We start from the raw sequence: 17,487 nt of genomic DNA, 5'->3' as shown, positions 1-17,487 counted from the left end.
ATTGGAGGTTAGCACTGCCCTTTGCAGCCCGGACCTATGAGAGACAACAAAGTAATAAAAGTTGTAAAGGGGAGATATATTCCTTGCCCTCCATTCAGAATTCCTCTCTCGCCTTTTTCCCCTTTTCTCCCTCTCCCTCTCTCTTTCCTACCTGGTTAAGGTCTTGCTGAGCCTCTCTCAAACGAAGTTTGTATTTCACCACCTCACCCTTCATCTGCTGATTATGGGTCTGTAACGTACTGATCAAGTGTCGCATCTCGCGATTGATAGGTCCTGAGAGACAGAAAGGGAACAACAGAGAGGTAGAGAGGATCCGTCATTTCACAGAAACAGACGCAGTGGTACATACTATGGCTCGAATAGTATGTCAGGTTGTGATAGTCTTTGTAAACGTACAGACAAACTGAACACGTGGAGTGTATTCTACACTTTCTATCAGAATACATTTGTCCAGAGCAGGGGTGTAGGTATATACGTGTGTATATGTGTGTGTGTGTATGTGACTTTGGATGGCACAGGAAGTGTGTTACCTGCTTGTTCGTTGGCGGCGAGTGTTTGTTCAAACTCGATCCTGAGCATTTCATATTCCTTACGAACTTGTGCAAGTGTATCCTCCAACTGAATCACTTCAGTGCGAACCTTCCGCTGCAAGGAGACCTCATCATTCTGAAAGACACACACATACACACACACACCCTTACACGCTATGATAATTATATGGCTATATCAACTAAAACAAACGGACAAAGTGGTAATGTGCTTTTCTGCACACATACACAGTTAGAAGAGACATCAATTTGTATAGTGCTTAAGAAACACACTTAAACAATGTTGCACCAAAAAAAAAAAAAAGAAAAATGCCAGCAAAACACCCAGAGCGGGTAGACAGTACCTCCATATGATCGAGCTGGCGTAGTCTGGCGGTTCGGGTGGTGTTGAGACGAGCTCTGGTCTCGTCCAGCTGAGACTTGAGAATCAGAGACTCGTTGTAGAGCACAGAGAACTGAGACTGAAGACATCGATACTCAGCGCTCTCTCTCACAACTTCCTCCGCCCTGCTCAACAACTCCATCTGAGCCACACACAGAATGATACACGCACACACATGCTGAGAAGTGCACAGCAGACAGTCAGGGTTCAAATATACTGTTACGGTCCTACTGAGCTGGTTACGTGTGTGTGTATGTATGTACCCTCATATTATTGTTCTCTTGGTTGACGTTCTGCAGGTCCTGTTGGAGTTTCTGTAATTCACTTAGACGGTTCTCAGCTAACTCCTTGTTCTCCTCCAACTCACTATTCATCTCTTCAAACTGAAGGGCACAGAGAGAGAGAGAGAGAGAGAGAGAGAGAGCAAATGAGACAGAGAGAGAGAGAGATCATGGATGCTCTTAGACGAATACACAAGTAATAGGTGTAAAAGACCAATCACAAAAATCACCACAGACATTCTTACCTTCCTCTTGTTTATGGTGATGGTGCCACACACGCTACTGGCCTCCCCACACACCTTATAGCCTTTACTGTTTACCTAATACAGAAAGAGAGAGACAGAGACAGACACACACACACACACGCAGATTAGACTATAGCCTTTACTGTTCACCTAATAGAGAAAGAGAGAGACAGACACACACACACAGATTAGACTATAGCCTTTACTGTTCACCTAATAGAGAGAGAAGGAGACAGACTCACACACAGATTAGACTAGGTGCAAGTCTGTTCCAGAAAACAAAGCCAGCACATTGTAAACAGTGTAAATGGACAGAAATGGCTAATGTTGTATGCAATCTGTCTTAAACCCATTTAATTAAAGTCAGTCGAACACTCAGACTACAGAGTGCTTCACACGCATCAAGACATACACCTGACCGAGAGGTAGTCTAACCACAGAGAAACGGTGTGTGGTAGAACACACACTCTGTCAAGACAATCACCCACAAACAGAGACACCCACCCTCTCCAGCACATCTACGAGGTGTGTGTTGAGTCGGTTTTCTCGGCGACTGATCTTCTCCATGTCCCACTGCAGATCCTCAATCTTCACCTGCAGTTCACTGATCCTGCTGTCTGCACGAGCTACTGCACGGCCCAGAGAACGCGACTACACCACAAACACACACACACACACACACACACACACACACACACACACACACACACACATACATTCCATGAATGCTGCTTTTAAAAAACTTACCCTGACAGCTATGAGCAAATAAACTTTTATCCGGTCTATTATACATCTTTTTTTTTTTTTTTTTTTACTTATACTGATGATGTGTATAATGGCTTTCTATATCCCATCATGACTGACAATCCATTTGAGTCACATCTCAGTAATATTTAAAAGGCAGGATCGGGAGTCCACATGTAATAACCAATCATAGACTCACCTCACTGGTCATGTGACTGTGTTTCTGTTGGAGATCATCAGTCAGATGACGCAGGCGCTCATTCTCATTGGTTAGGAGGGTGTTGAGTTGTTCGGCAACATCCCAGAGACTGCTCTCTAAAAGCAGGGACACAAGCATGAAAACAAGGGAGAGCATCATTCTCTCTCTGACAGACTGTCAGACTGAGGCAGACAACCGACTCCTACAGACTCCCTCTGATCAATCAGTGCCATACACTAATGCTCTGATACATTTCTTTAATTATTACTTATAAAGGAGATGATCCTGTACCTCTCTATGAACAGTCAGGACAAAACAAGAGACTCTATATTGTTTAACTGACATCACTAATAATTGCATGGATAAATGTCAACTACTGTTGCATATTGATATAATCCCTGTACAAGCTCAAGTGAGAATTGACAGACCTCTTTTAATTAAATAGGCACTTTTGAAGTCTGTGACTGTCACTGAATGAAAAGTGTTTATATCACATGAACTAACTTGGAGCCCTTTATCTCGCTGTAAGTTATCCAACTCTGCACTTCTCACCTGCACCAGAATCCAGATCCTTCTTCAGTTGGTCCACTGTGCTTTTTAGACTCTCGTAGATTTCAACCACGCGAGAAGCCTGTTTACAGCTTGACTCCACCCTCTCCTGAAGCTCAGCCTCCATCTCCTCACTGCTACTGCTGGCCAAGGTTGCAAGGAAAGAGCTAGCTGTCTCCCCCTGCTGGCCTGCAGAACAAGTGACAAATTTAAAACTCAACAAAGAGTATCTTGTTCATCACAGTCAACTACAGACCATCTGTTACCCTAAATCAGTTTTAGGTATCGTTAATCATCTACTTAGGTACTTTAGTAGGACTGAGACAAAATTAAGTATTCTTCTCAGTATTCTTATAACTACATTATTTCAAATTATTCATCATCCTTTCTTTTCTCATCCTCTTTACCTCTATCTTTTGCTCTCTCCTGGTTAGAGTCTCCATCAGGTTCTGGAGTATCTGGCTTTAAGCTCCGCCCTTCTCCAGGCTGGCTGTCCACAGGTTCACTTCCCGATTGGTCATAACGCCGAGCAATCAATCGAACATTTTCATCAAACTGCAAAAGTCAGAGACAAACAGATGTCAAACACGAAAGAGACAATAACAGACATTTAACAAAGCCAAAGTGCCACTGTCTCATATCATAATGATACTGATGTAAAACACATATCACACAATCCTGACCAGTACCGATACCAATACTGCGCAGTGGCCTGAAATATTGAAACACGGCAACATGGATGACGGCTGTGAGTTGAAACGGTGTCATAAAATGTTAAAATGACCTGGTTCCAGTATCGGTTGAGGATCAACAAACTGGCATCGTCAGTGGCTTGACGAGTCTCCAGCCGCTCCACTCTCTCCCTCAGTTCATCCTCAATGACCTTAACACAAAAACACACTGTGTCACTTCACAAACACCAGAATATGTATACCCTTTTTGCCTATCTGTATGTGTGTACATAACATATTATACCTGTCTTTGGTCCAAGGCTTCACCCAACTTCCTGTTTTTCATCTGCAGAGCTTTGACATCTTGCTCCTCCTAAAAGCAAATGAAAGAGAGTTTGACGGAATTTAGACATCGGAAAAGGTTAGACAGAAAAATGATTTAAGGGAAAGGATAACACACAGAATAACACACAAAACTAAAGTGTTATAAAATAACACTTAGACCACACAGAATTCAACAGCTGAGAGAGTTTCCACCACACACACATTCCAAACTTCTGCCCTCCTCATGTAATTGGTGCATGATGAGCTTATTGAGGGATCAGAGATTTGTGAAGATTTGTGACAGACTTTAGCTCTGCTCACCGAGTTGGAAACGCCTCCTAGTTTGATGACCGTTTCCACGGCGGTGCTTCCTCCTGCCGCTGTGCTAACCCCTTCTCCTTCCTCTCCACCCTCCCTCTCTCTGCGTTTCTCTGGGGGAGCACCCATTTGGGCAGCGTTACTGGGGTCACAGGGTCGCTTCTGTCCAGACATTACGTCCTGTTAGCTGTTACAGTGGACCTGGCACACAGAAGTGAAGAGGAAAAAAAAGAACGAGAGGAAGACAGGAAACTAAATCACGAAACAGATAAAAGAGGAAAATGACATCCATCTGTGATGGATAAACGTCTGTACAGACAGTGATACTCATTTAAAAAACATTTACTCTGACAAAGTTGCAAATCTTTTAAAAGATGCTCAAGTTTCACTGACATGAACCACTGATCTCTGGCTTGCATGTATAAGACAATGGGGCATGCTGCTGAAATCGATAAAAATAGCACCATTCAGGTCCAGAATAGTTTCATTAGAACCTGTAGAAATGTCTTTCCTTCCTTTAATCATTATGTTCTGCGCCGAGATAATGACAGGTAGTGTAAAAATAGTTTTATCACCGCAACCTCCTCTGATCCACATCACTGTGCAATAAATCAGTAATGATCCATTACAATATTCTATATGCTCCAGTGCTGACCTTTGTATTGGATCATATACAAATTCTCTTTATGTCATCAATCTTTAAACCATCTTACAGGAACCTGAGGGCACTTAGCCTCTGGTTGCTAATAACCTAAGCTAACTATCTCTAACAATCCTTCATTACATTTACCTTAAAATGCCCAAACCACGTTCAAACCTTGCAGTCAGTCAAGAACTGGTGACAATTCATTAAAACAAATCAGACTTGCTTAATCTAGTGTTGTAGCAAGTTAACCGAATAACTTGCAATACAACTTGATAGATAGTTAGCTTGACGTTAGCTGCGGTATCTAAATTAGCTATGATAGTTCCCGGCAAACGATCCGACTCTTATAAATGCATGTCTATCACAGATAACTGATACAGAAACTACGCGTCTGACAAATTTCAGACAATATGACATTAACTTCGTTATTTAAAAAAATCTTACCAAAATAAATTATAGAATATTTAAGATCTTATTTTCTGGATGTTGATATTTCGAACCATCCAGACCCACTTCCCGGAAGCGGAAGTTGGGCTTATTTACAATCGTCGCTCTAGGGCTGTGAAAAGGTAACTAGACAAACTTTTGACTTTTACTGCCATCTACCGTGGTGGAATGATTCTACTTTAATGGAACAAGCGCCCAGAATATGGAATCACCTCACCGTAGAAACAAGTTTAACTAAAGCTAAACTAAGATTATGTCTTGTTGTGGACGAAATTTAACCTTTCAGCCTAAGATTCCTTCTTTACTTCTTTGTAGTCGGGGTTAAGGGTTAATCTCTGAGCAGAAAAGGTCGTAGAGAGGCGAGTTCTCCTACTCCTAAACTATGACGTCCATTAGAGGGTGCTTTTTTGTTCCAGCAAAGTGAAGAGTCATTATTACTAAATGTGTAATGGATCCTGACCCTCTGTGGCATGAACCAGTCAAGCTGTCAATTTGCCACAAAACCAAAAACAATTATTACAAATCAATCTGATTTCTGAATAATGAGTGTTAATCGCCCATAGCCTAATCACCTGGACTCTGAACAATAAGAACATGAGGAAGTACAATAGGATTTCAGATGGTAGTGTTAGTTAGATGTAATATGAAAAATGTATGTGCCAATCACACAAACTGAACACTAGGTGGACACACCAGGAGGATGAGTAGCAGAATGCAGAGGAAATTGAAATTCATTGGTAAGAATGAACCCAAACAACCTTGACACTGTTAATAAAGCACCTGGAGAGTAGTGTGTTATATGTCGTCATTGAAGAGCTGCAGCCCACAAAGCACTCATGACAAAAACTAAAATAGACCACCTATTAGTAACAAAAGGGATGACTGAACCTGAACAAGAGAGCTAACCCTAACAAGATATCCTAAGCTATTCAAAGCACTCTACATAATGTACATTTTACTTTATGTGTATCCATGTCTGATAGCATACTGTGATTTCAAGTTTTAGCGGGAATAACATCAAAACATTTCTATGGCCCGCACAGAGGCTCTGTCTGAACATGACAGATTATACCTGCACTGGACTAGAAGTCAAAATTAAGGTATAGCAAAAAGGTCTTTACTCAGCCCTATAGCTTTTTTTACTGCTACAAAGGAGGAGGGAACAAGAATAACCATTAACAGAAAGCCTTTCACAATACATAAAGAAAGTCATTATGGGCAGTCTAGGACAGCAGCAACAACAACGAGCGGCCAGTCTCTTGAAATGAAAGTGTCTTTAAACACATCCTACCAATAACTCTTGAAGCCCAAAGACTTTTGGCAGGGTTGTGACTCATGAATCTATAACATTCCGTGAGTACATAGTCCTAAAAACTGACATAAGGCGTTTAGATGTGTTGAATTCATTACCTCATGCTATGTATTTCAATGGTTTGACACACAAACTGAATTGCTAGAGAGAGTAATTTGCAACAAGTGACACGGTGCAAAATGCCCTCTTTTTCCCTGCACAGTTTGCTCTTTGACTGAATCAGTTTTGCAGCTGTTTAGTCTTTGATTTCCCGGGAAAATACGCAAGGCAGTAATTCTCCATCAGCAGTTTGCTTGCTGTTTAGGCGTGATGGGTGGAGTAATTACGGAGTGTTTCGGCACCGTGCTTTGTGGGCGCTGCGTGAATAAAGGCAGTTTGTACTCTGGCCTTAATGTGTTTATGAGAACAGTGAGCCGCGGTACAGAGTTCGTGTTGTGCAAGACCGCTCACATAGTCTGTGCGTAAGAGTTATGATCTCTCCTCAGATTGTGATTTGACTTTGTTTGTTAGACGGTGTCCTCTTCTCTCTCCCACTGCCCCTCCTTTTAACGTAAGTCATTTCATCTTGTCTGTCAAATGACATAATCGTGTCAGCTACCGTTTTTTCTCCCTCTCCTATTTGTCCTCTTTTTGTGGGTCGCCGACAGGTTTGGTAACACAGTTCACGTCTAGCTCAACCCAAATCACCCCACAACTGCTGTCACACAGCCAGTGGAAGTAAGTCTATAGAAGGCTATGTAAAATGCAAACACAAATCAGAGAAATGTGCGCACCAAACCTCAATTTCATAAACATGCCATGATAGACAATGGCAGATGAAAGTCAATGTTTTGAGAGTCAGTGCTTATTGTCCTTATATGAGTGAATAATTTGTTTATAAAATGCTCATGAAAAAAATGACATGGCACTTCAATTAAAGACGTCTAAGAGTAGCTGGAGCTTACATTAAAGCCGTACATTTAGGACGGAAGCAGAGCCATAGTTTTCATTCCTGTAGTTACAACAGCTCTTTTCATGATGCTCCCTATCATGTCTGAATGATGTATCATAGCCTTTGACTGTGTAGGGCTGGCTGTTCTCTGCATGACAAAAGGCCTTGAATTGTCGCAGGTCGCAGTGACAGATAAATGATCATTAAGACACGATTTTCTCGCATGGTCATTACATAATATCGGGTCCAAAAAAAAGGGTAGTTATGCTATGGAGCATGTCTATACGCAGACAGAGAGAGGAGGGGCTGGTGTTACTTTGTGCACGTATCACGTTTTCTGCACGCTCCATTCAGCAAAGTAAAAGCTGTGGAGACCTAAAAGGCAACTTTACCATTTTTAAGGAGTCTTTATTCCGCGGTTCTCCCTCACCTTACAAACGAGCAGTGATATATGTGTATTTGCCCTATACTTATACGTATTCGTTTTTTGTAGCCTTTCTTATGATAGTGATAATTTAACAAATAAACAGTTCATTTAATACATTTGAGGTATGTTACAGCCAACAAAACACATACACAGGGAACCACTTCATACACGTTTTGTACTGTTTTTAATCAAAATACCAAGTTACCATACTCACATTCAGACACAAGCCGCTAGACGGAAACTAAAGGTATAACGAAATCTCAAAGTTCACAAGGAAATTCAGTCATGTTCCCACCCCTGTCCAGATCCCCTAACCAATGGCGTAATTCCAGTCAGCGCACGCCCGTGCCACATCATTGTCATCCGTCCTCCTATGTCGAGTGGGATAAATACCACCTTGCACTGGTTGTTCGGTCCCAGTCAATCAGACATCGTGGTGCAATTAGGGGAAGGTCACCTGTCTTATCTTTCATACCAAACTGTGTTCTTAAGGCGACGAACAAGTAAGGATAATTTTTAATCTCCTCCACATGGTGGGAATGCAATGCATTTATTTAGCTACGCTTTTTAGGGGCTAATATTAAATTGTGAAGATAAACACTACTGTTATACATAGATTAACAAACGCTTTGTGTAAATTAATATGATCATGCTTGTTTGTGACCTGTATTTGTAAATCAAACAGATTGTTGTCAACGTCTTGTAATTCTGCAGAGTAAAGCATGCGGAACTTGACTGTGCAAAAACGAGCATATTTTTCTCTTTCATTGTTGAACTTCTTGCAAAACAGGCTATGTTAGAGTACAACTATGTCAGGACGTTTCACTGACGTTAAATAAGCTCAAAAATTAGTGTGCATGTTTGCTTTGTGCAGATCTACACGGGTACATCAAAGTTTTTGGATTTGAAGACCAAATTGTGTATAGGATTTGAAAATCCGATGGTTAAGCGCACCATAAAGCGCGCATTGTTTGGACAAGGTTATCTAGTAACCGACTGCTATTCAGTAGTTTGAACTACGAGTTGAAACTGCTAATCCGCGTTATCTCCGAGTAGCTCGGCAGAGCGTTCTCTTGGCAGTTTCTTCGGGTGAAAGCGAACCACAGTCAGCAGATTGATTTGAAGTGAACCGTGAACCTATTTGTGAAGGGGTGGAGTTAGTTTATCTTCTTAGACTGAAGTTCAGCTTTTCACCGTGCCAAATATTTACTCAGTGAAGGAGGACGTCATATGTGGCTGTAGAAGAGACTACTTTGGAGGGGCAGACAATTGATGATACGTCACCGGGTTGATGTAGTTTGTCTGTTCATTCTCTTATTTCTGAATTCTTTTTTCTCTCTCTCTCTTCTCTGTCCTTAGGATGACACACCAGTACCCATCCCTGTCTCCAGAGCAGAAGCAGGAGCTGGCTACCATTGCCCAGCGAATTGTGGCTCCTGGAAAAGGCATCCTGGCTGCAGATGAGTCCACAGGTCAGGTGGTTTCTTTGGTCGGATTACGTGTATCAACTGAACGTTTCGTTCCTTGCCCAACATAAATGATCCTGTAAAATGTGAGCTGAAAATCTGCTGCAAGAACTTAGTAAATGTATAATGGATAATGTTCACGTTGTTTCACTGTCTGGTGAAGCGTAATGAAAGTCTCAAGGCTATTTGCTCCTAACTCTCTTTACTGTGAGTGTCCCTGTTCTCTATAGTTCAAGTTTAATTTTATACAGACATTATCTGATTCAGTTGGTCAAGGTGAATCAGGATTTAATGTAAAATCTGTAAGTTATAACTGTTGCATAAGTGTAAAATATGGACAGCTAGAATATCAGCTGCATTTTACTCTTAAGGCACCATGGCCAAGCGTCTGCAAAAGATAAACGTAGAGAACACAGAGGAAAACCGCCGCTTCTTCCGCAACCTCCTCTTCTCCGTCGACGCTTCTATCTCCGAGAACATTGGAGGAATCATTTTCTTTCATGAGACGCTGTACCAGAAATCTGACAGCGGTGTCCCATTCCCCAAACTGGTCAAAGACAAGGGGATAGTGGTTGGCATTAAGGTAAGGGTGCTGTGTGGGACTGAATGACTGACACTGCTTTTTGTCTGTGTGCTATGACCTATTAACACAGGATGGGTTTTTTTTCCCTTCTTAATATTATTGTTTGGATTGTGTAAATATCACAAGACCATGAACTTCATTTCTTGCTTGGAACCAACTGTAAAATCTAAAAAAAAAAAGACTTGAGTGTAACAGTAGTTTCACAACCTGTTGGCAAGCTACAGACCTTTTGGCAAACTGTTAAATTTAGGAAAAGGGTGAATTGAAACAAAATCCAGGGGAGAAGTTTGGGTGTTGTCATTAGATAGTATTGATATTGCTGTAATGAATCTTTATCCTCTTGTCTTTGGGTTAAAGGACAGGGCTTATTGTGATGTGTTGTGTTATGGTTAGTATGCATATAGTTTGACTTTGCTCTTGTGCTCAGGTGGACAAAGGCACAGCAGGACTGAATGGAACAGATGGAGAGACAACCACACAGGGTAAAATAAATTAAGTGATAAAACCTTCCAAAGTAATATTTGTATTTCAGGGCTTTTGACCACTAGATTTATCTTCTAAAAATCAAATAAAAATGGCTGAATTAATGTTTTTTTCCCCAGTGTACTCAAATATTAGCATTTGATTAAAATCTCTCCAGTTAGTCATTTATCTTCCCCTCCGTTCAGGATTGGATGGTCTATCTGAACGCTGTGCTCAGTATAAGAAAGATGGCTGTGACTTTGCCAAATGGCGTTGCGTCCTTAAGATCTCTGACGGCTGTCCCTCAGCCCTGGCTATTGCTGAAAACGCCAACGTGCTCGCCAGATATGCCAGCATCTGCCAACAGGTACTGTATGTGTGTGAGTGGATGTCTATCACAGACAGTGGCTACTTACTCTAAACCACCATAAGAGCTCTACCATCTTTTATTTACATAGGAGTGTGGAGCAACATTCATAGCCTTTTCCTGTTTTGAGTGTTGAGGGACATTACCTGTAAAAATGACACCTCTGTCTGATGTGTCTCCTGCTAATATGGACAGATGAAATTAACTCAATGAATTATTTTTCCTTGGTCCTTCAGAATGGCCTGGTGCCCATTGTGGAGCCAGAGATTCTTCCAGATGGAGATCACGACCTGCAGCGGTGCCAGTACGTTACTGAGAAAGTGAGTGTCTCTCATCACGGCATTTTCTAGAAACCGTGTCTGGTACTTCCCCGAGGTTGTCTTTTAAACGGTGTATTGCTCCTCACTCAGGTGCTAGCCGCTGTGTACAAGGCTCTCTCCGACCACCACGTCTACCTTGAGGGCACGCTTTTGAAGCCCAACATGGTCACTCCTGGACACTCCTGTCCCAAGAAGTACACCCCACAGGAAATCGGCATGGCAACAGTCACTGCTCTCAGGCGCACTGTGCCTGCATCTGTGCCAGGTAAGTAGCGGCGTTACTCAAGATGTTGGTAGGGTTTTTTTTTAATCCTAATTATCAATAGTGTAGACTGATAATGTCCTGAGATCCAAGTTCTCAGTGTTGTACTGTCTCTGGATATTTGGTGTAAATAGAGTTGTAAGTAACCTTGTACATTAAGAGTCTCTTTTTCGTAATGTTCCTTTAGGTATTTGCTTCCTGTCAGGAGGCCAGAGTGAGGAGGAGGCTTCTGTTAATCTGAATGCCATGAACCAGACTCCCTTGCACCGGCCCTGGGCTCTGACCTTCTCTTATGGCCGTGCTCTCCAGGCTTCAGCCCTCGCTGCTTGGCAGGGCAAACCTGAAAATGCCAAGGCTACCCAGGAAGCCTTCCGCACCCGTGCCAAGGTAAAGGAGCAGAACAAGGATCTCATCCCAAACTCTGGTCTTAGCGGAATCTTCGTAGATTGAGGCTTTTTGGCCTTCCCTCTGATGTCAGCGCCTTTGTTCTCCTAATCCTTTTAATGTTAAGAAGACTCTTTGCCTCATATGTCTTTTTATGAGTGCAGACTTTGATTAACCATGTATACTACTGTAAACTGCTGTGAAAGGACATTTAAAAAGAGTATTTGTCTCACTGTCTTTGACTTTTTTTTTTCCCCCTCTACAGATCAACAGTCTGGCATCTAAAGGCGAATACAAACCCACTGGCCAGGCTGATCAAGCCTCTATGCAGTCCCTCTTCACAGCCAGCTATGTCTACTAGATCCAACACACTCTCACCCTGGGCCATTCAGCACCGGACCAAAAACACTGACACAGTCACCTGACCAAAGACAAAATGAATGGAGCTTAATGAGACATTTACCTGAACTCTATATGTGATGCTGAAACACATGTTTACTGTTGAAACTGAGACCAAATTAAGAACTGGAAAGGAGGAAAAAGGGGAAAAAAAGAATGTATAAACAGTTTTTTCTCTCTGTGTTCTTGAGGCTGATGGCCATTCTTCCAGCAATAAAAAAAAGTAAAAAGTTCACACTTTGTGGTGGTTTTGTTTTGCTCATAAACACTGAGCACAGAGTGTAAATGTGATTGGTTCACATTTTCTGTAACACATCAACCTAAACTGAGGTGAAATGTTCAACCAGAGAGAGGAGCAAAGAGTGTGTATGTTAAGGTTTACTTAAAATGCTAGCTCAGCTACATAGATCTCCTGGACGGGGAAAGTGCTCTTTAAAAAACTGGAGGACATTTAAGGTATCTGGGTTTTATGCTAGGGCTAACCCACCATGGTCTGCCATCATATGCCCTTCTTCTAAAATACTTGTATGTTTAACAGGTGTCTTTTTGATCTCGTAGTCAAACCTTAATATAATAAAAGAAGACCCGATAAAGATGGAAGTAGGTCAGTGAAGAATGAATGAAAAATCAAAACTGAAATGCTCTTATCTCTCTCTGAGTACTAGTCAGTCATTCTAGTCCTAGCCAGTCATTCTCTTACAATTCTATGAATATGTCAGAATAAGGAAACTAAGAGAACTCTGTGTAAGACTAAAACGAGCTGTAATTTAAAAACATTACATCATCTCCTCCATTTCATTACTCCCTGTATTTAAGCAAATAACCACTAGATGGAAGTACAGTTTCAGGGATGCAAGTCAACCAGCAAACTTAATGGTAAACTAGTCGTTCCCAATTCACTTATCAGCCATAACGTGTAATTACATTTATACATATATAGGGAAATGTAAGTTCCAGTGTTAAAATAGCTTGCATACAACATAAGTTAAATGATCTGTTGATTATCCAATAAATGCAAGTAAATGTTGAAATTTATACTGTTACTTGAGAATAATAAGACAGCTCCATGAACACAAAAAGTACACACTTTCGCATGCTTACAACTTGGGTGTGCATTTGCGTGTGTCTCTGAGTTAGAGAGAGTATACCTTACAACTTGGTTGTGCATTTGTGAGTGTCTCTGTGTTAGAGAGAGTATACAAAATTACAGCATTACAGGAATGGTCTTCTATGAGTCCGTCTGACTTGCAGGTAGTGTTTGGTGAACAATGACCTAAAAAAAAGGAAAAATGTAGAGGAATTCAGAGAGGGTTAGACGTCCACCACTGGGGATCTGATGTACTAAAGGTTTTTATCACACTACATGCTACTGCTAGGTAAACTTCACAGCATCTTCACATGGTTTCTCAAGTAATGAAATGAATTTTCATACTTCTGTCAAAAACACAGGGCAGATTAATACATAGCTGGTATTTTTTTAAAGGGTTTAGTAAGTAAGAAACAAATTTTTTGTGGTGATAGTTAATTAAATATGGTTGGAGTTATATCTTTTGTACCACTTTGTGTTAAGATGTATGTTAAGTGCAGAGTGTGATGTGTGTTGAGGAATACCCTGGTCATGGAGGATTTCAGAGTGAAATAAGTGTATGATGTGTGTTGAGGAATACCCTGGTCATGGAGGATTTCAGAGTGAAATAAGTGTATGATGCGTGTTGAGGAATACCCTGGTCATGGAGGATTTCAGAGCTGCCCTGGCTATAGAACAGAGGAAACAGAGCAGCACAAACACGCACACGGAGCACATGAGTAACACTGCCTCCAAGCTCGTTACCATGCCCTGTGAGAGAGAGAGAGGAGAGAGGAGAGAGGAGAGAGAGAGAGAGAGAGAGAGAGAACATAATAATTTCTGAAGTTATTAGCTACTGTGGGGGGCTGAGAGAAACTTGGCTGAGAGACTGTTGTGTGGCAGAGAACGAATGAAAGTGAGGAACAAAGCAAAAGACAGAGAGAGATTCCATGAAATCTCATAAGAAAGAGTCGAGTCCAGAAGACGATCCTAGCAAGATATGTTACATATTGCAAATTAAGAATTTAATTACGAATAAATGCCTGATGACCAATACATTCTACAGAGAGACAGATATATATATATATATATAGAGAGAGAGAGAGAGAGACAGACAGACAGACAGACAGAAAAGCTGACAACTAACCTTTACTTGACGCGAATATTTTTCGTGAAACCAACTCAGTCGCAGAATTAAGAAAATCAGTCTCACAATCAGGGACACAAATATCCCCAATAGACTCACTATGTAGAAGGCCAGGCACAGAGTCACCTGTAGAATGACAAAAGGCAGTTAATCATTTTATGATAATACTCATCAGTTTCTATATCCTATAGTATACTTCTATCTTTATCATCATCAGGGTATGTGCAGAGATAAGGGAAGAATAGAAAAAAATTTAAAAAGACCTGTATGCACAAAGTGAGAATGTACCTTTGATTTGGAAGGATACTTCCCCGTATAAATGGAGAGACTTCCTGAAATGATAAACTGAAGAGGCATAATGAGCAAATGAGTAGGATGAGCAAAAACAAAACTTTTACCTTTTAAACTTTTAAACAAGACTTTTAGCATAGACTGGGGAGTACTCAACTCTGGTCCCTCAAATCCAAATTCAGTCCAGTAGTTTTTAATCACCGGTAGTTAACTGATTAATTACTGTGATATTTTGACCACATCACACCTTAGTGCTAAGTAAAGGCAGCTAGGGAAATTGGTAATGCCTGGCTCTGAAAAGGGGCCTTAAGTTGAGTATCCCTGAGTTAGACTTTAGACCATACTAGACTAAATGCTGAAAGATGGACAGTACCAGGACTCCAAGCCAGAAGGGCAGATATATGACTGAACTGCTATGGATGAACTGAGCTGTCTCAATCATTGGCATGCCACACAGCAATTCCCCACATCCAAACATGAGAACTGCAATCTGGTGGAGGAAAAACAGACAGGGAAAGAGAAAGAGAGAGGGCTATACCACGCGCTACACTGCAAACACCATGAGATGTGCCATGACTTCCTGTAAGTGCAGCTCCTTTGAAGCTATTAAAATCACAAGCGGCTTTTGGCAATATCACAAAAAAAAAGTCCCCTCGACCCTCTTTTCACAATAATTTCTCACCGGATGAAGATTTTTAAAAACAATCTCTGCATTCTAGACGTTTATAACATACAGATGTGGCTGCTCTGGGTTCTCTTTCCAGTTTGTAAGGATAAGAAGACTGATTACTGACCCCAACGTGGCCCGGTTGTCCCCTGATGAAGCGATAAAGCGGTTTCTCTCCCCCTGCCATGCTCTGCTGGATGACATTCTTCATTTCAGCCCCTTCTGTGCCCTCTGTGAAAGTCGTCACCGCTATTATCTCTGCCTGCTCCTGAGTTTCCATGTCTTCTGAGGCTTCAGTCATGTTGTTGATCAAGTCTGAAATAAAACGGAGTATGACAGCAAGAGTGGGTGGGGCATTTTTAATGTTTACTAGAGGAGTAGGACAAAGAGTGGGAATCCACACCACAGGATACTTTATTGTTTTTTAGAACACGTAAAATGTTGCTGTCATCCAGGTCAAGCCGAGTTCATAAAAAACAGCCAAGAGTCAGAGAGAGAAAACGTAGCAGACAAACCTTCATTTTGAAAAGATGTCAAATCAGTAACCAGTTAAGAGTCCTTTTAATAACTATTTGTACTGGTGAAAAGAGGAAAACCACCGTGGTTTCCCTAACAGAACATGTTTATATCGTCACTCAGCCCTCAAAACGCAGAGAGTGCAATCACATACCAAACATAGAGAGAGTAGTGCTGTCACCAACCTTTCTCTTTTCACAGCTGTGGAGGAGAAAATGGAAGCGGAAAAACAAGGAGAAAAAAAACCAACCCTGTGTGTGTGAGAGAGAAATTGATGGAGGGAGAGTGAGGGGGAGGTCTGGGATAAAATGGGTGGTTTAAGGAGTGGTCAAATCCACGAAAACTGGCTTGAGTGTTGGGTCTTTTTTTTTTTTTTTTAAAGGGATAGTGAGAGCTGTTGTACTTTCCTCTCAAACTTTCCTCAGACAAGCGAGATGGTCAGATAGGCTGGAAATCGTATATGCAGAGTTTTTTAAAGGGATAGTGAGAGCTGTTGTACTTTCCTCTCAAACTTTCCTCAGACAAGCGAGATGGTCAGATAGGCTAGAAATCGTATATGCAGAGTGATATATCACATGCAACCTTATTTTCTACACTAAATTCAATGTGTCACACTTATCCTTCTCCATTGCCATGTGAGTAAACGCATGTGATTGAAGTGCACAGCAAGAATTTTAACTAATTGTTGCCACATAAACAAGTTGTTGGGATTAGCTGAAATATGTAATGAGAGCATGCACAGTGATTTTAAAAATCATTATCAACAAAAATCTGATGATTTTTCACTTCCCTTTGACAAATATTCCAAAACAGTATGTAAAAAAAAAAAAGAATGAGCTGCAATTTTTTTTTTAAACTGATAGCCCTCTTTTTTGGAGAACATCTGTGAAGACTCGTGTTGAGTAATACATGACCGCAGTCAATCCAAAATAAGGGTGCTTTATAAAATGGTAGAGGGGAGAGAAAGAAAGAGAGTTTGTGAGCAAAGGAAAGGGTGAGAGGAGAAGAGGAAACAGAAGGATGAAGAGAAGAGACAGACATGAAGAAAACACAGAATGACAGGGTCAGAAGGAAGTCTGTTTTCTGTCAGGCAAGAAAGATTTTTTTTTTTTTGGTAGGGGGGTGGAGGGGGTTAGGAGGGCTTGAAGGATGGAGAAAGAGAAGAGAAAGATGGTTGAAAGCTTCATTATGTTTATGTGTTTTTCACAATGTTTTGCTCAGAGATATTTAAAAGAGCAATTGTTTTTAAAGAACACCTCCACATAAATTGAATACAAATGAAGACATAGCAGCAACTGAAATTCCAAGAAAAAGAAGTGGAATAACAAATGGTCATGCTAAATCAAATGTCATGGTTTATCCGTTACTGAAACCATGTCAAATGTGTGTGACTGAAACAACCCTCTCACATTCTTGGTCACACACAACCTTCTGACCTTCCAGGAGTGAGCACGACAGCTATACAGCATGAAGGGTCATGAAGAGTCAGGTTGTGTGTGTGTGACATTGCAAGTGTAGTTCTCCAGTAAAATC

The 17,487-nt window shown here is 41.2% G+C and overlaps 3 protein-coding genes across 3 annotated transcripts in view; 1 reads left to right on the top strand and 2 right to left on the bottom strand.

The window, feature by feature from the left end:
- rnf20 (ring finger protein 20, E3 ubiquitin protein ligase) overlaps positions 1 to 4,447 on the bottom strand; it is a 7,860-nt gene extending 3,413 nt beyond the window's left edge. Inside the window, exons 1-13 of the mRNA XM_030774447.1 lie at positions 4,265 to 4,447; positions 3,924 to 3,992; positions 3,733 to 3,831; positions 3,356 to 3,503; positions 2,952 to 3,137; positions 2,400 to 2,515; positions 1,961 to 2,107; positions 1,457 to 1,531; positions 1,194 to 1,313; positions 893 to 1,072; positions 531 to 666; positions 152 to 273; positions 1 to 34 (exon numbers count right to left, since the gene is read on the bottom strand). The exon at positions 1 to 34 is cut by the window's left edge and continues 123 nt beyond it. Coding sequence (XP_030630307.1) covers positions 1 to 34; positions 152 to 273; positions 531 to 666; positions 893 to 1,072; positions 1,194 to 1,313; positions 1,457 to 1,531; positions 1,961 to 2,107; positions 2,400 to 2,515; positions 2,952 to 3,137; positions 3,356 to 3,503; positions 3,733 to 3,831; positions 3,924 to 3,992; positions 4,265 to 4,435 — 1,603 coding nt within the window. The 5' untranslated portion in view covers positions 4,436 to 4,447. The remainder of the gene's footprint in view (positions 35 to 151; positions 274 to 530; positions 667 to 892; positions 1,073 to 1,193; positions 1,314 to 1,456; positions 1,532 to 1,960; positions 2,108 to 2,399; positions 2,516 to 2,951; positions 3,138 to 3,355; positions 3,504 to 3,732; positions 3,832 to 3,923; positions 3,993 to 4,264) is intronic.
- Positions 4,448 to 8,439: 3,992 nt separating this feature from the next.
- On the top strand, positions 8,440 to 12,502 carry aldob (aldolase b, fructose-bisphosphate). Its single transcript, XM_030781479.1, has 9 exons — positions 8,440 to 8,527; positions 9,384 to 9,496; positions 9,862 to 10,073; positions 10,501 to 10,555; positions 10,742 to 10,902; positions 11,139 to 11,222; positions 11,313 to 11,487; positions 11,672 to 11,871; positions 12,134 to 12,502. The coding sequence occupies exons 2-9, from the start codon at positions 9,385 to 9,387 to the stop codon at positions 12,227 to 12,229; spliced, it is 1,095 nt and encodes a 364-aa protein (XP_030637339.1). The 5' UTR covers positions 8,440 to 8,527; position 9,384; the 3' UTR covers positions 12,230 to 12,502.
- A 993-nt stretch (positions 12,503 to 13,495) lies between these two features.
- On the bottom strand, positions 13,496 to 16,214 carry LOC115819395 (membrane-spanning 4-domains subfamily A member 4D-like). Its single transcript, XM_030782962.1, has 7 exons — positions 16,140 to 16,214; positions 15,566 to 15,753; positions 15,145 to 15,261; positions 14,769 to 14,825; positions 14,481 to 14,606; positions 13,991 to 14,104; positions 13,496 to 13,540 (listed from the first exon to the last, which is right to left on the bottom strand). Exons 2-7 carry the CDS (start codon positions 15,737 to 15,739, stop codon positions 13,496 to 13,498), a joined length of 633 nt encoding a protein of 210 aa, XP_030638822.1. The 5' UTR covers positions 15,740 to 15,753; positions 16,140 to 16,214.
- Between the last annotated feature and the right edge of the window lie 1,273 nt (positions 16,215 to 17,487).

The sequence above is a fragment of the Chanos chanos genome, chromosome 1 (assembly GCF_902362185.1).
Source record: "Chanos chanos chromosome 1, fChaCha1.1, whole genome shotgun sequence".
Lineage (NCBI taxonomy): Eukaryota > Metazoa > Chordata > Actinopteri > Gonorynchiformes > Chanidae > Chanos > Chanos chanos.
Note: the sequence above shows the minus strand (reverse complement) of the source record. Positions and strands in the feature narration are given on the sequence as shown.

Coding starts and splice junctions, on each gene's coding strand:
- aldob (XM_030781479.1), top strand. CDS start 9,385: ATGACACACCAGTACCCATCCCTGTCTCCAGAGCAGAAGCAGGAGCTG. Junction 10,903..11,138: donor ATGCCAGCATCTGCCAACAG/GTACTGTATGTG, acceptor TTGGTCCTTCAG/AATGGCCTGGTGCCCATTGT. Junction 11,223..11,312: donor GCCAGTACGTTACTGAGAAA/GTGAGTGTCTCT, acceptor CTCCTCACTCAG/GTGCTAGCCGCTGTGTACAA.
- LOC115819395 (XM_030782962.1), bottom strand. CDS start 15,739: ATGACTGAAGCCTCAGAAGACATGGAAACTCAGGAGCAGGCAGAGATA. Junction 14,826..15,144: donor CCTTCTGGCTTGGAGTCCTG/GTACTGTCCATC, acceptor ATGCCTCTTCAG/TTTATCATTTCAGGAAGTCT. Junction 14,607..14,768: donor AGTATCCTTCCAAATCAAAG/GTACATTCTCAC, acceptor GTCATTCTACAG/GTGACTCTGTGCCTGGCCTT.